Source organism: Poecilia reticulata, linkage group LG19 (genome assembly GCF_000633615.1).
Source record: "Poecilia reticulata strain Guanapo linkage group LG19, Guppy_female_1.0+MT, whole genome shotgun sequence".
In the NCBI taxonomy this organism is placed as follows: domain Eukaryota; kingdom Metazoa; phylum Chordata; class Actinopteri; order Cyprinodontiformes; family Poeciliidae; genus Poecilia; species Poecilia reticulata.
The window spans coordinates 13,291,678-13,306,540 of record NC_024349.1 but is presented as its reverse complement, the minus strand read 5'-3'; the positions used below and the strand labels follow the sequence as shown (position 1 = coordinate 13,306,540).

The 14,863-nt window shown below is 41.6% G+C and overlaps 1 protein-coding gene across 5 annotated transcripts in view; it reads right to left on the bottom strand.

Annotated features, from left to right (window-relative positions):
- The window catches only part of ctbp2l (C-terminal binding protein 2, like), a 69,955-nt gene that overhangs the window by 50,950 nt on the left and 4,142 nt on the right, over nt 1-14,863 (bottom strand). For 3 of the 5 annotated variants that reach the window (XM_008437129.2, XM_008437130.2, XM_008437131.2), the window contains exon 1: nt 4,682-6,467. The exons of 1 other annotated variant lie outside the window; for it this stretch is intronic. In XM_008437129.2, coding sequence (XP_008435351.1) covers nt 4,682-6,452 — 1,771 coding nt within the window. In that variant the 5' untranslated portion in view covers nt 6,453-6,467. Of the gene's footprint in view, nt 1-119; nt 194-4,681; nt 6,468-14,863 lie in introns of those variants that run through there. One more of the 5 variants, XM_008437133.2, reaches the window with a different exon arrangement.

Sequence of the window (14,863 nt, the reverse complement as noted above, 5' to 3'; positions counted from 1 at the left end):
GCACACGCACGCACGCACACGCACACACACACGCACGGTAAAAGGCTACAAGCCAATCACGTCTCTTTCGAAGGGGGCCAGGGTTGTTTCACGTGACGCTGAAGCCAGGGTTTACTCACCTGTGCCGCTATGTGGGATGCCACTGATGGACACGTCCATGGCCAATCTGAGGGCTGCACGGCACTCTCCCTGCTTCAGGTGGAAGGGAACTGTTGCATCTAAGCTAGACTCTACCATTTAAAGCCACAATTAGCTCTGCTTACGGCTTTAGCCAACCAATACAGTTTCAAGCGGAGAACAGAGAACAAACGTGGGCCCTCCCACCTGAGGTCTGCTTTAAGAGTAAGATTCGATTTAAAAAATAATAATCAAAAGAATTTGTGGTTTGATCTAAGGTAATTGAATGAAAAAGTGTATTTACAAAAAAGCAGGTGCATCCAGACTAAAATAAGACTGAAAAGTATGTCCTATCTGTCCAATGAACCACTGAAGTACCAGCCGCAGTATGCATTAAGAAACTTTCGTTCCTCAAACCTAGAGTATTTAAGAAGACTGATAGGCTTTGAATTCTTAAAATACTTTGCCATTTTACATGATTTGTATGTTTAAATAACAAATTACAGACAGAAAAAGAGCTACGGTATATCACACCAGCAGAAGCTATAAAWACTTGTCAACCTTGTATTTAAACATAAGTGCTGCAGTAACTCAAAACCACCTCCTGTGACTCATGGACCTTTATGAAGCTCCCTTCTACACAAGAAAATACCTCAAAAACCACAACAGACATAATCGGAAAGGTGAAAAGATAGTGAAGTAAAGTCTATTCAAGAGCTGCCACCTGCAAAGGTATGCAAGACATGGAAGTAATCTCTGTGTTAAGCCACTGATGAACCAGAGACGATGTCAGAAGCGTCTTACCTAGGGGGTTCAAAGTCCTCTTTTCATCTGGAAATACAGAGCAATTTTAATCTGCTCGCGTTGGTCCATTGTGTTTTATCAAGTCCAAAATAAAACTGGCTGTCCATCAGAAAATTATAGAAAACCTACTGCTTCTCTTTGCTGACGAGCTTTTTGGAGATCCTGATATTATGTTCCAGTAGGACCTGGCCAATCGACAAAAGTTCAAATACCTGTTTGAACGACGGTGGTGTCACTTTGTTTTATCGGCCAATAATCTAAACAGAATGATGTCAAGATTAAGATGAAAGACCGAACCATACAGACGAGCTGTTATTAAAGCAACCTAACATTCATTTCCCTCAGATGAGCCACAAGCTGATTGTCTCCATTCCAAACCGCGATGATACAGCAAATCAGAAAAAAAGGAGCACAAACTAAGTACCAAGGGCGTATACCATGCAGTGCAGGGACTGTGGATAACAAGTCTGCATTAATTTAACATTTTTTTTCACGTGTATCTTGAAGATCATAAAATATAGTTTGAAATAGAAGAGGCTCTTTGCAGATGTGATAAAGCCTTCGCACAAAAATGCAAAGTAATACATGTGCGGCACAACAGGAAGAAGGGGGGAGGTGAGCAATAAAAAAAAAAGTTTCATTAAGCGCCCTGCAGCGTCTCATTATTTCCACACTATATTCATCCTTGAAAGCAAAAAAAAAAAGGTTACAATTGAAAAAAAATAAAAATAAATAAGTGCTAAACTGCATGCAGCTCCCCACATTTCCTCTTTTCTTAAATGTAAAGATTATCCATCTCTGATTAGCACAGAAAATCTAAGTTGCCTGGCAACGCACAATTAAGAAATATGCTTTCCGATCAGTGGCAAGAGCGACCTCTTATCAGATGAAGTTGGAGCAGCAACAAATGTTGCAGTCACATGCAAATGACGCCAGCTGCGATAAGAGTGCTGTGGGTAGTGGTGACCCCTGACAGAAGAGGATGTTTTCCACGGAGCTCGAAAAAGCTTCTCCCTCCCCCATCTTCTGGATCTGCTTCTTATTTCTTTGACAGCACATGAAGGGAGGCCACTTCATAAAAGTCTGTATCAAGTGCAGCAGACCACAGAGCCATTAGGAGGGGAGTAAGATTAGGTGTTACACAGCTAAAAACAAAGGTACCAGCTCCCATTAGAAGAAGTTTGCTTGTTAAACTTGAAATGTAGGTGTTTAGGGATAAAGAAGAAAAAAAAGTATCCCGCATGATGGTTTAAAATACAAACTAGCTGTGTGTAAAACTCAGCATCACATTTCTACAAGATTTTTTGAGAAAACTTCTGTAGAGCATAAAATAAATACTTTCATAACTATTTGCACGTAAACCCATTTGTGTGACCTTCAAAGATAATACAAGGCTGTAGTATTACATTTCACTACGGCTATAAAACCATATGACAGAATTTCTAAGTGTCGGTCATAACTATTTATTGGCGATGATTTTAAATGTCACATCAAGACTAAGATGAAGACAATCGATGACTATAATAATCAGTCGACATTAAAATATTTATTAAAGAGATTGTTTTTGTAAATTAATCTTTTTAAATTAAATTTCTCCCTGAAGGTTAAGCTGCTGTGCTGCTTTAGGATCCAGGRGGACAAACTGACCACTTTYCCTCTACCTTCCTGTAGGAGGGCATTGCTTGAGACAAATATTAATCTCTCTCTTTCTCCTGCTTTTTACTTAGGAAGCACTTCTACATCAGCTCTCCTCAGCTCAGTATGAGGAAGCATGCAGCAAGCGATTGTCTACAGTTGTTACATGAATGAATTATGTAAGTCAATGACGTGATCAAATCTTGGTTCCCTTCAAAACTAATTTGAACAAWAATTTGAACCTAATSCACTGATTGTTGGCTAGGGTCAGTTTAACTGAAATGTCTTATTTTTGTAAAGTGAATTGACCCTATATAGTTAAACTGAATTGGATTGACTTTGTCCAATTGATGTGTGAGAACTGACATTTTCTCCAATCACTGGTCAGTTCCATCTAAAAACTACAATTTCWAAACAACTACAGTGGACAAAGGGTGAATCAAGATTTTTTTGAAAGTTTTTAAAGACTGAAAAGCTCTAAAGTACAGGGGTACTTTAAGTTAGGCAACAATAAATATGTGCTTGCATGCTAACCACGGCAGCACAGGCGCCTTGCCAGAGAAGCAGCTGATGACACCCAGGGGTTAATGATGAAAGATAAAACTGGCCTAAGTGCTTTTTTAAGGTGCTGAATGCACTCTAGGCAGTCAGACACATCTGTCTCCTACATTTTTCTTTGCAAAGGGGTTTAATGGAAATGTTTAGATCAACGTTTTGCTAATTTTCTATATGTGGTACTGAGCAGAATTAATGCAATCTAAACTCACCCCCTTCTAATTACATTTACTATGTAGATATTAATACAGGGTATTTTAAACACCATGCTGTGCTATGATTTGATTAAGCCAAGGCCATAATTTCAAAAGTGTAATTAAGAACATCCACTGCCAGATTGTTGGATTGCTGGATGGCACACAATAAAAAACTGTGCATGSACACAATTAACTGTTACCAATTAACAGAGAAGGTTTTGGACTGGGAAAGAAGTACTCCAGTATGCACAGGGAGAGCATGGACACTACAAGCAGGAAGACCCCAGGCTGGGATTCTGCATCAGGACCTTCCTGCTGCAACGCAACAGTGATACCAAATGTAAAAGTTCATAAAAACTAACTTTTCTTTTCTTGGAGGAATGCAGGCTGTTTTGATTAAGCAGGAAAATAGCTTAGATTATTTGAAAAAACAGTTTAGGTGAAAAGAAGAATTGATGACTTGAGATTAATTGAGAAATAAAAAACACACAAAAAATACTTGATATATTGATTTGAAAAGAACAACAAAAATAGCTGCTAGTGGTAACACTAAAAAGTCAATTAGAGAAAGCAGAATAAGGCATATTTTTTATTAAACAACGGTTTAAATTAAATTTTGAAAGAGGAGAAGAGAGAAAGGAAATGTCTTTGAGTTGTGTTGCACTACAGAAACACAGCTAAAGCTACAAAAACCAGTTGCCTATTATAGTCTACACAAACGTACATCCAATTAGTGTAATTGGATTTTTAACTGTTAAGCTCCAGATTAGGTGAGAGTACGACGTAAATTGAATGACAGCAACGTCTCTTACATACTAAAAACAAGCGGTGTATTAAAATAAAAACCCCATCTCAAAAGGCAAAGTACATTTGAAGAATGGCTGATGAACACTACCTCATATATTTATGTATTTTGAGAGCACTCTACAACAAAGTGGGCATATCATTTAAAATTTCACCGTTACCCTGCAAAACAACCACGAAAGCACAGAAAATTTGACCACCAACTTAATTAAAAACAAGCATCCCAAAAAAAAACTGAGTGGTGCTTGTTTGAAATGTTTCAAGTTGGTGATGAGACACAATCCCCTCTGGCAAATGACACAACTCTGGTGCAATACATGTATAAATAGTTGCATAATTTGGAGAGAGAAACCTCTGAGAGCAAAGCAGCTTAACTTGTCAGAGTCATCTTACATGCTACTCCTCCAAAAAAACAATGTCAGTGTGATTTCAATTTTGCATACCGCAAATTTATCCTGAGAGTAGAATCACAGGGTGGAAATTGTCGTTATCAACAAACAATATGGATTTAGATATTAAAGCTTGGCATTTTATGAAATAAGTAATGAAAAAGTGAGGTTTCACATTACTTGTGTCGGGTGCGGTGGCCATGGTTGAGACTATAACAGGTGGACCAGTGCGACGTCCAACCAGCTTGTTGTTGGTGGTGGTTTGCCCTTGGAGAGTGGTGTTGGAGGTAGAAGGAACAATGGTGCTCTCAGGAGCAGCACTGATCCCTTTCCGGAGAAGTTGTGGGCTGTGGAGGGGGCTCGCTGCTGCAACGGGGGAAGCCGGGGGAAGGTTTGGGGCTCGCTTCATCAGCTCCATGGGTGAATAGGAGCCAGAGAAGGTTTTGGGCGCCGTTCCGGGAGTGCCAGGGGTTGGTGGAGGTTGCTGTCCAAGCGCAGACATGGCAAGACCGGTGTGGGGATTGTACATAGAGAGAGGTCTTCCCTGAGGCACTACATTGTTGTATCCTCCAGGGCTAACTGGGAAAGCTCCAGTTGCCAGTGGCCTTGCCCCAGGGTAGGTGGTGGTCTCGAGGAGATGCTGAGAAGGAGCACTGCTTGGCCTTCGGCCGAGAAACTCCCCCATTCTCGGAGATACGGTCTGAATAGTGGTGGAGGGTTGCTGCATCAGACTGGTGTCCATCGTCAGCCCCTGTGGCTGCATATAGAGGTCATTGCGATGGCTAAAGCTGTTAGACCGGGTACGTGTCGCAGCGCCACTTGTTTTACATCCCATCACCAGGCGGGACAAAACACGAGCTTGGGCCAAGTTCGGGGCCACAGACCGAATATCGTGATCCTCCATCATTGTCAGCGTGGTCGTGGAATCGAAGCCGTGTTGCAGCAGCAGAGTGATGGTGCTCTCAGCCAAGCCTTCGGCTCGCAGAAAAGCCAAAAAGGTAGGGTCTACCATCTTCTTGGGGTCTGCAGAGCTGGGATGGACTGGAGGCAGGCTGGAAGGCATTCCAGCTGTGGCGGCCACCATGACTGAGGCAGGGTCATAGTTAGGGTCATAGGGCAGCCTCTGGGAGGCCACAGCTCCATAGACCCGTGGGAGAGCTCCGTCCATCACTTGAGATACTGGGTCCACCACTGACCTGGTGCCAGTTGGCTGGCGAGGTTCCAGGGGCAAGCTGGTGATGCTGTTAAAAACCTGATGTGCAGGCAGAGACGGCGGTTCAGAGGCGTAAATGGGAAGAGGGGGTTGGACCCCGTAGATAGCGGCCGGAGTAAAGGAGCTGCCGCCAATACGCTGGACGTCTGGGATCATCTTAGATCCCAGAGCTTCCCGGTACAAACGGCTCAGCTCGTGAAGAGGAGGGGGTGGAGGTGGCGGGGGAGGAGGGAGAGGAGGAGGAGGCACGGATGTAGGTGCAGAAGCAGAGGCCAGTATAGAAGGTGTGGCCCTTGCCTGTCCTTGATCCCACGCAGGCCTCACCCCTCCATAATGCGAGGCTGATCTGGTGAGTGAGTGCTGGTTATCCCTGTAAAACCCAGACTCTTCAGGTGGCTGACCAAATAAGGAAGCGTCAGCCAGGTAGTAATCCTGAGCTGGTACCGAGGTCCGGCCTGCCATGGCTTGCCTCAGGTAGAGGTTACTGCTCAGATCAGGAACAGAGCCCTTCCTCAGGAGCTGCTGTCCATGCAGGCCTTGATGCGGTTTCTCAGCCTGGTCTAGCTGATGAAGGAAACCAGTTGTGCCGTCACCCAGCAGCAGAGAACTCCTTCGCCCCTCGACGGTACCGCAGTAGAAACAACGACTTGCCGGCCTGTCGTTCTGACCCTCGCTCCACGCAGCGACCTGCTGGCCCAGAGAGCCACCGAAATGCGACTGCTCGCTCGAGTCAGGCATCAGTAAAGACAATAATGAGTATAGCTACAAAAGCGGAAAATAGAGCAGAGTATTGGGTTTCAAACTCTCCAATTACACTGACCCCCCCCAATCATAAGGCAGAAGTGGGGAGGAGAGAAGGACAGGTGAAGCAGCAGGTACCCTCTTACCTGATCTGCAGCTATACACCCCCTCCCTCCCTTCACTCTTAAGTCTGAGCTATCATGTAGCTCCCTGCTGGCAGGCTGTCTAAATAATTCAGCCCTGGAAACATTAGAAATCCATGGGGAGAGACATACAACATGATAGAAAAAGAACACACACGCAGACATACTGCCAGAAAAATAACACACCTTCAGAGTGAGGCTCTACTCCGTTCTGCTGGGATCATGCTTGTGCTGGGCATCCCACACTAAGACTGAGGGGTAAGAAATTGGGGTAAAAACACATGCTGGACAATGACAACAGACTGGAGGAGGGGACGAGATGTACTAATCCAACGGGGGCTGATGCATGCATGCATGCTATTGGCAGGGACTGCCCTCTCGTTTACTGCGCTCACCACGAGGGGATTAGCGTCAAACTAAAACCTGCTTAAATCCACTGCTCCTGTGACATCACTTGGTCTAGATAGTGCATGTAGCCGGCAGTCTGCAGAGGCCCAGGGGTGTGTTGAGGGAGTGTAAAACTACACTGTTTAYGGTGTTTGCTGCTCACCTCTCTGCTGGCCTGCAGCCCATATCCCTGTGGGTTTGACTGAATCTTACCCAAGAGGCAGAGGAGGACAAAGGGTGGGAGGGGGGTGGGGGGTGACATGCTGCACATCCCCAAAGGGATGGGGAGGGATATGCAACAAAGTCGACTCCCACAAGTACTTCTGAGGCTTACACTTAATCTGATAGCTGTTAGAAGAAAACCAGGACATGCTCCACTTCAACCATGAAGAACACAGAGCCTCCTCTACTGGGCAAACGCATTTACAGAATATGCATACTCCCAAAGTTTCCATACCCACTGGTGTGCAGTCCAATGTTAACAAGTACTAAGGTATTATTTTTATTTTAATAAGGGATTGAAGTTTGTAAAAATAACTTCACTCGTTTACTCATGAAACCCAAAAATATATGAAAGGAAATGAAAATACAGCCAAAAAATCAATATGGAATATCTTACACACTCATTTGGAAAAGTGATAACTCTAGTTAGCCAGTGGATTCTTATCAAWAAGCCTCAATAAAAAGGCTAAACCACAAATTAGTTATTAGTAATAAAAWAAATAAAATAAAATGAAAAGAAACTGGTGGTTTACAGAGTGCTGCGTGTAAGCAAACTCTCGCAAGCTGAGTGGAAAGAAAAAGGTGTGGGAGAAAACTGTGCAYTAGTAAAAACCAACTCCAGTAATTAACATGGAGTCTGACTTATTCTGTGACATTTTAGATGCAAAGTTAGCGAGACACGATGCACGAGTTTGTTTTTGTCCAAATTTACTCAAACAGATAACAGCAGGAAGTCTTTTATAATTTAATGCTTAAGAAACGATTTGAAGATGCAATTCAGTTCAGCTCAAAAATAAATATAYAGCAAAAAGCTACGACTGCTGCTGTACAAAAAAAACCCTCTAATTGTTTGCATTCTCTTATTAATAAAACTCAGATGAGGTCCTGAAAAAGTAGTCTTGATTTCAGCATGAGTAAATATAAAAGTCGGTTGGAACCAATGATTCAGCGAGCACAGCAGCTTGACAGGTAACAAGGAAATTAATGCAAATGAGACATAAACAGGAATGCAATAAAAAGTGTGTGCAATAATGTCTGCRGTGACTACAKGTGTAACTTTATATACACCTGAAATGTTTATGTAGTGAAACGTTGGTGACAACCAACATTTCAATAAATACAACCTAAGGATGGTCATTGCAAAATTATTGACAATATTGCTAAAAGGTCGATGCAGGCCTTAGATTTATTTCAGAAATGTTCCATAAATGGTATTACAAGATCGACTTGTTACGCCCTCAGGGAACGAACTTTATGAACTTTCCTGCTACATACCAAACACACCAGATGTGCAAACATTGCTTAGCTGGCATGCTACCATTGAGAGGTAACTGCCAGCGTTTATTTGCGGTGGCAAGAGTTATTGAAACGGCTTTAGAAGGAAAAGGAAGGACTCTATAACTGAAGATAGAACGAAAGCGACAAAGGAGATACGGTGACCGGGTCTTTTGACTTATGTTAATCAGCAACACTGCAAAAACATGTACATACAAACAATGCTTACAGTTTAAGACTGTTAAAAATATCTTTAAGAAGTTACTGAGATATATACATAGAGCTGATCTGAGAAATTAGCTGATTCAAAACTCAACAGCTTTTCTTCAACGGTGGCACATTATTTGGTGTGGATGCTGTCACTGATGACCGAAGAAGAAACAAAATGAGCTGTTTTCAGTTTGACTGACGTGTTTGATTGAAGTCATAAGGATCGTGGAGACCTTAGGTTAAAAAGGAAACTGTTTTCTAAAACACAATTGAGTTCATTTAGGCTGCAAGACAGAATTTAATTTTAGCAGATGACCGGAAGTGCTGAAAACAGAGTACTAAAAATGTGCTCAAATCTTTTTGAGCTACCAGAGTTAAACCTGACGCAGTCCAAGTAAAAGTTTAAAAAAAGCTAWGGATAGAAAGAAACTGAAAGAGACAGAAGTGTCTTTTCCTAGTAAGAGAAGCGTTACATTTCTAATATTCATCCTCTATACGGTCAAAGGTATTTGCTCAAGTATCCATAACTTTGAATTCAGTTGTTGCAATCACTTCCACGTCTGTCGGCCAAGAACAGAGGCATGTTCCATCCTTGTTTTTCAACTGGAATCCTTCAGGACAGAGTTAGTTCAAGTCTCTTAACAACAAATAACTTTTATTCCATCTCCATTTAGCAGATCCTTCATTGAATTTATAAATTATTTTAACATATTTAAATCTAAATGGGCATTTTGTCACCACAATGCTGCGRGATTAGTTTTAAYTGTTGCTGGCACTCAATACTGCAAATTCAATTACTATATGCTATTTGTGTCTATGATTTTCATAGACTGTGCATGAAGTCTATGAAGTCTCGTTTGTGTTGATGTAAACAAAAAATGCCCTTGAAGAGATAATAAGGTTTTCCTGGTGTGGCTGCAAAGARGGTGCCAACATCAYATTAAACTGYAACATGAAGGGATTGTCATTCATATGGTGCATACACAATCTGTGGATTTCCAGCTATAAATGYATTAGAAGTTCAAGAAATCCCATGACATAATAATTAGAGTAGCATGGGTTATCGAACTGCTATTACATATTAATGCTTGTAATGTAGTAATTACAAAGGACTGGGTAGTATTTTGAAGGTTTGTGACATTTTGGGTGCTACTCATTTGAACTCTGACAGCAATATATTAGCCATCTGGATGGACCTGCACCGTCCTTTATGCCCACAGCTGATGCAACAGGCACCTGATCTTAGTGAACAACATGCAAMACCTCACAGAGAGGAGCCGGCATCAAGATGATGTAAAAGAAAGAAAAGCAGTGGAAGAATTGTAGGTTAAGTGCAACAATTCAACAATAACGCTGCAACGACCTGTTTTTCAGGTAACATGCAGCTCTAGTAACAATGACATAATATCAGAAATAGTGAAATGTCTGTGAAATGATTCCACATTGGAATTAAAGAAGTAGTAAAAACAAAAAAACAGACAGAAGGATTTAATTTTTTTCTTCRGACTCTTGTCGTTATTGAACGAATGTTTCCTTTCATTAGACACATAACAGCCTCCCTGTAGTAATTTCTCAGCACTATATCCTCGCAGRTCTGAGTCTCGGTGTCCCCGTTTCCACACCACAAAAGACACCATTAATCACCGTGTTGTTTCTCTACAGCAATCATAGACAATAACTTTTCTTAATAATCCCCTTCCAGGGCGGTGTGTCACTCAGATGCCCACTTYCTGACAAAACATTATTAATTATAAACAGCACAAGTATGGTTAGGCTTGTGTTGGTACAACGGTTGGGAGGATATTGGATATATACCCTCATCAAGCAACTTACTATATTTTCCCACAATATATAAGCAGGAGTTGGATTACTACATCCATCTCCTCTGCATTCGCTGACACGCCTTAGGGCTGCTCCGTAATTAGGAGAGCAGTTTATCCAACAATCACCAAGCAACAGGGATCCATGATGGTTTGGTTAAAAAAAAAAAGCCAAAAACAAGAAAATCCAAAATACACCGTGGCTGTGTTTGGTTAAAACATCAAAATTAACGTCATAACCGAAGGTGCTCACACACAAACAGACGTTCAGTTCTGTCAAAGACTTTTAGGTGCAATGTGTTGAACAGACGTCCAGGAACATTCRTCGCTTCGGAGCAATCTGGCCATCTTTCTAGGGCACAAGATGCTAACGGCAGGACTTGGCAGSCCGCGCAGAACAGAGATGGCTACCGAATGATTTAGATTGTGGCGACCCTACAACTGCTGATACATTAAACTTTCATAAATTAAAGCTGCGGCTGCAAGAACTCCAACATTCCACTCAATTACTGTGATTGTACAGTACATTAAAGTTTTAACAAGCCTCTGAGCCTTTCCTCACCAGAACACAAGCGGCAGGGAGGAAAAGAGGGGGCGGCGGGGGATGGCAAAACACATGGTACCAATTCTGGTTCGATGGCCTTCGGAGGGTTTATGTGCATCTGCTGCGTTATCGAGACGGTGCACATCTCCGCGGAGTGTGACGCAGCACGTCGCACATTTGCACAACTAGAAGGAAGAGCGCGAACCGCTGCGGGGTGAGACCTCTCGCAGACTCGCCGAAGCAAGCGAGTGGAGCCTCGTCTTTTATTTTTTTGGGGGGGGGCCCGTATCTTGGGCTCGCGCGCAGCCCCGCGCTCAGCCCGCCGATCGTTACCGAGCCAGCGGCCCATACTGCATCGCAGATGGGGCGGACAGAAGGGAGAGGCGACAGCCCGCTTGCTTTTTGGAGGGATGAGGAGTGTGCAGCTGAGTGAGAGAAGAGGGAGGGAACGAGTGTATTAGAGAGGGGAAAGGATGGAGAGAAAAATGTGATTTTCCTGTCAAAGGTGGGAAAAAGGATAAATTGTATAGTTAGATGAAAGCAGGCTACGCTCAGCTCAGCTGGGGTTTTAGGCAGATATATAGAGTGGTTCAGCTGTCGAGGACTGAAAAATCTAATATGACGTTCATGGATTTTTCCTGTGGTGTTAATGGTTTATAAAAGGTCTGTATTTCCTCTAGCACTTTTTATTTGAAAAAAAAATAAAGGCGTAAGCTGCTGTAAAGCATCCTAATAAAGTCACTATAATGCCTACTGCTTTGAACGATTTGGAAATATGCTAAATTGTAACCACAAATCAAAAGATTAAATCAGCAGTACTGGATAATAATAATAAAAAAAAAAACTATCTTTTGAACATATTATATTTAATTAAAAGTTGGAGCACCCTGATCAAAAAATATTATACAGTTAAGGTTTAAAAATAGCCACTTTAAGTAAGGAAAACATATCCATTCACTTAGGACATGTTAATCAGATCTAACAAGAGGTGGATGCCAAAATACAAGCTTTATAATTTGGTTGGGATGGAGTCTGACAGATAAATGATGTTTTCTAGATTAGTGCTGTCCAGTTTGAGTACTCTACGAGAAGTGTCCTACATGTTTCACCTGTTCCTGATTTAACATATCTGATGTAAATGATGGAATTACTTCCTAAACATGTCATCAAGCAGGACACATGCAGGATACCAACTTTCAAGCTATTATATTTCACACTTCCAAAAGTATAAACACAGATCAGGTCCTGTAGTTCTTATACTGCCTCACTTGGCCATAAGCTACAAAAATGTATAAAAACGGCAATTAACTCTAAGTAAGGATCAGATTCCTAAACTCCCTGTTCCCTGTTCCTAAACCAGGCAACCGAGTCTCCATATTSGGGATATTGTTATAAATTTAGTGTAAAATAAAGTTATTTTTATTTACAGAGAAGAGAAATTCTGCACAGTCCACAGGAGTGAAAGGAACACAAGATGGCTCCTAGTTTTTCTAAAGTGACCTGTGGTTGTTTCTGTTACACTCTACTAATAATCAATTAATAAACTGCTCAAACTTTGAGGGTTTTCATTTTTGGTTGAGCCGGGAACTAACAGCTTCTCCTTCCCTAAACAACCTGAGAGACCCATCTTGTGGCCTTTAAAAAGAAGTTTCTTTGTTTCATAACATAAAATACATTTTTTACTTATGGAAACATCAGAAAATGTCTYAATAAACAACATCTAAAGGCTTCTTCAACAAGAGCACCTGCCTAAACTTATCACAGCTACAGACTGAAGATGTCAATCAAGTAACTGAGATAAATGCTAAAATGACGCTATATTCATTTTCCAAATCCATGTAGCAATAATGACATAATATAAAACAGAATAAGCTGATTTCTCTCAGCAGAGCCTTGACTGGCTTCAAGATGTTCAATATTAATGTCGGAGCTCTGAAACGTAAAATTATTTTGCGCAATAACTCCTCTTTCGTTCAGAATCTGATACGGATAAATTATATTCCTAATTATACCGGCATAAAGTGCCATCATGTTGCACACGACGAGTAAAATGCAGACGTTGATTAAAACATTATCTGACAAGATTAGTGCGGCTCCAATCTAACCCAGAGGGAGGGGAATATTGCAGTCTACGAGCAAAACAACAATCTCAGCAAAGAGAATAAAATCGAAAAATTGGTTTAGGAGCAGAACTGTCCCTGCCTCGCTCTCAGCCGCTCGGCCCTGTCGTTGCAGAATGATAAACATTAGATCAGCTCAAATTAAGATGGGAACATGAAAGGACCTGAGGCTGAAAGGAACAGGGGCCGTGGCAGATCACTCCTCATCTCTTCAGACGACAGAAATGAATCTCCTTCCCCCTGAGAGAGAGAGAGGRAGACAGATAGCTGCTCTCTGTTCCTCATAACGCTCATGCTTCCCAGCAGCGGCTTTGATTGAGCCAACTAGCATCTTTTGATAAAAAGCATTCCCAACCAGCTTCCTTATTTGCAGACAGGCCAGATTATGTTAAATACATATCAAGGACTTTAATGGCATAATCAGCCTTGTCATCTACCCACCGGGCATCCGTAGATACTTCATTTGTGATCCTGCGGCCTTAATGAACAATTTGGATGACGGTATAATTCAAATAAATAAAAACCTCTCTTTGCATAAAATGAGAGCTGAGTTGTTTTGCTTTGTTTTGGGAAGCAAATGATAAAAAGAAAAAGGCGAATCGTTTTTCTTTTTTTAGTTTCTTTTTTTCCTGTGGAAAAACACGGAAAGAAGACGGCAAGAATTATACGGCTTTATCTCCTCTGTAGATGTTTGCCAGCCATGAGCCTGTTTAAACTGGGAACCTGGATTAAGATGAGTGACTCCCTTGTCTTGTGAGGATTCTACCTGCGAGGGAAAGCAAAGGAAGAATCTCCCTTTATTTGTTTTAAACCCCCCCCCCCTCTAATACACCCCCCTCGCTCTGAGACAATCACCATGGCAGCCTTATCACGCCTCAACATGCAATCAGTGGGACAACTCTGCCTGGTCACTGGCTCATGAACAAACCACAAGCTGTTTATTTGTTTTTACACCCTCACCAAGGTGGCTGGAGGACAGAGTCTCTGATCCTTTATGACGACCATCTGGAGAGCTGTGTACTTGTGTTTGCATATTCCAGCATCATAGCGAGGGGCTTTACATTTCAGACCCGGTCCGGATGAAAAGTGTGCAAGCCGTCGTAACGTCTCTCCTTATTTTTTTTTCCTCTTGGAAATTAAGCTGTCCCATTCCTTCACAGATACAGCGACGCAATGGAAAAATKATGACTGGACAAATCTATCGTTCTACAGGAAAAAATAAAAAAATGTTTTCTTAAAAAAAAAATCCACAATGCTGAAAAAATATATATATAAATGAAAAAATGATACACTTTCAACTGCAGCTATAATTGTTAAAACTGTTTAAGAGGCACAGTCTGTTCCTTGGCATAAAGGCCAGCTAGGGARTCATTATGTAAGAAAAACGATATGGATACATATAGTTATACCAACCCCAACATAATTGTCTCACACACCAAACTTTTTCTAATTTAAACAAATGTCACGCAAACTCACTATATTCTGTTATCGTACTCATAAAATGAGTGCATTAAAAACAGCACAAAATGGCAGTTTAACTAGTACTTCTAATGTTTTGTCCCACCTGCTGTGTCTCTTTTGCATTTCAGCTTTGTGGTAGCAGCTCTAAAATGTTTCCTAAAGCTACTTTCACACAACACGTCTCGATGATCGGTTAATTATTTTTTTGTTTTTTTGCAGATCGTTC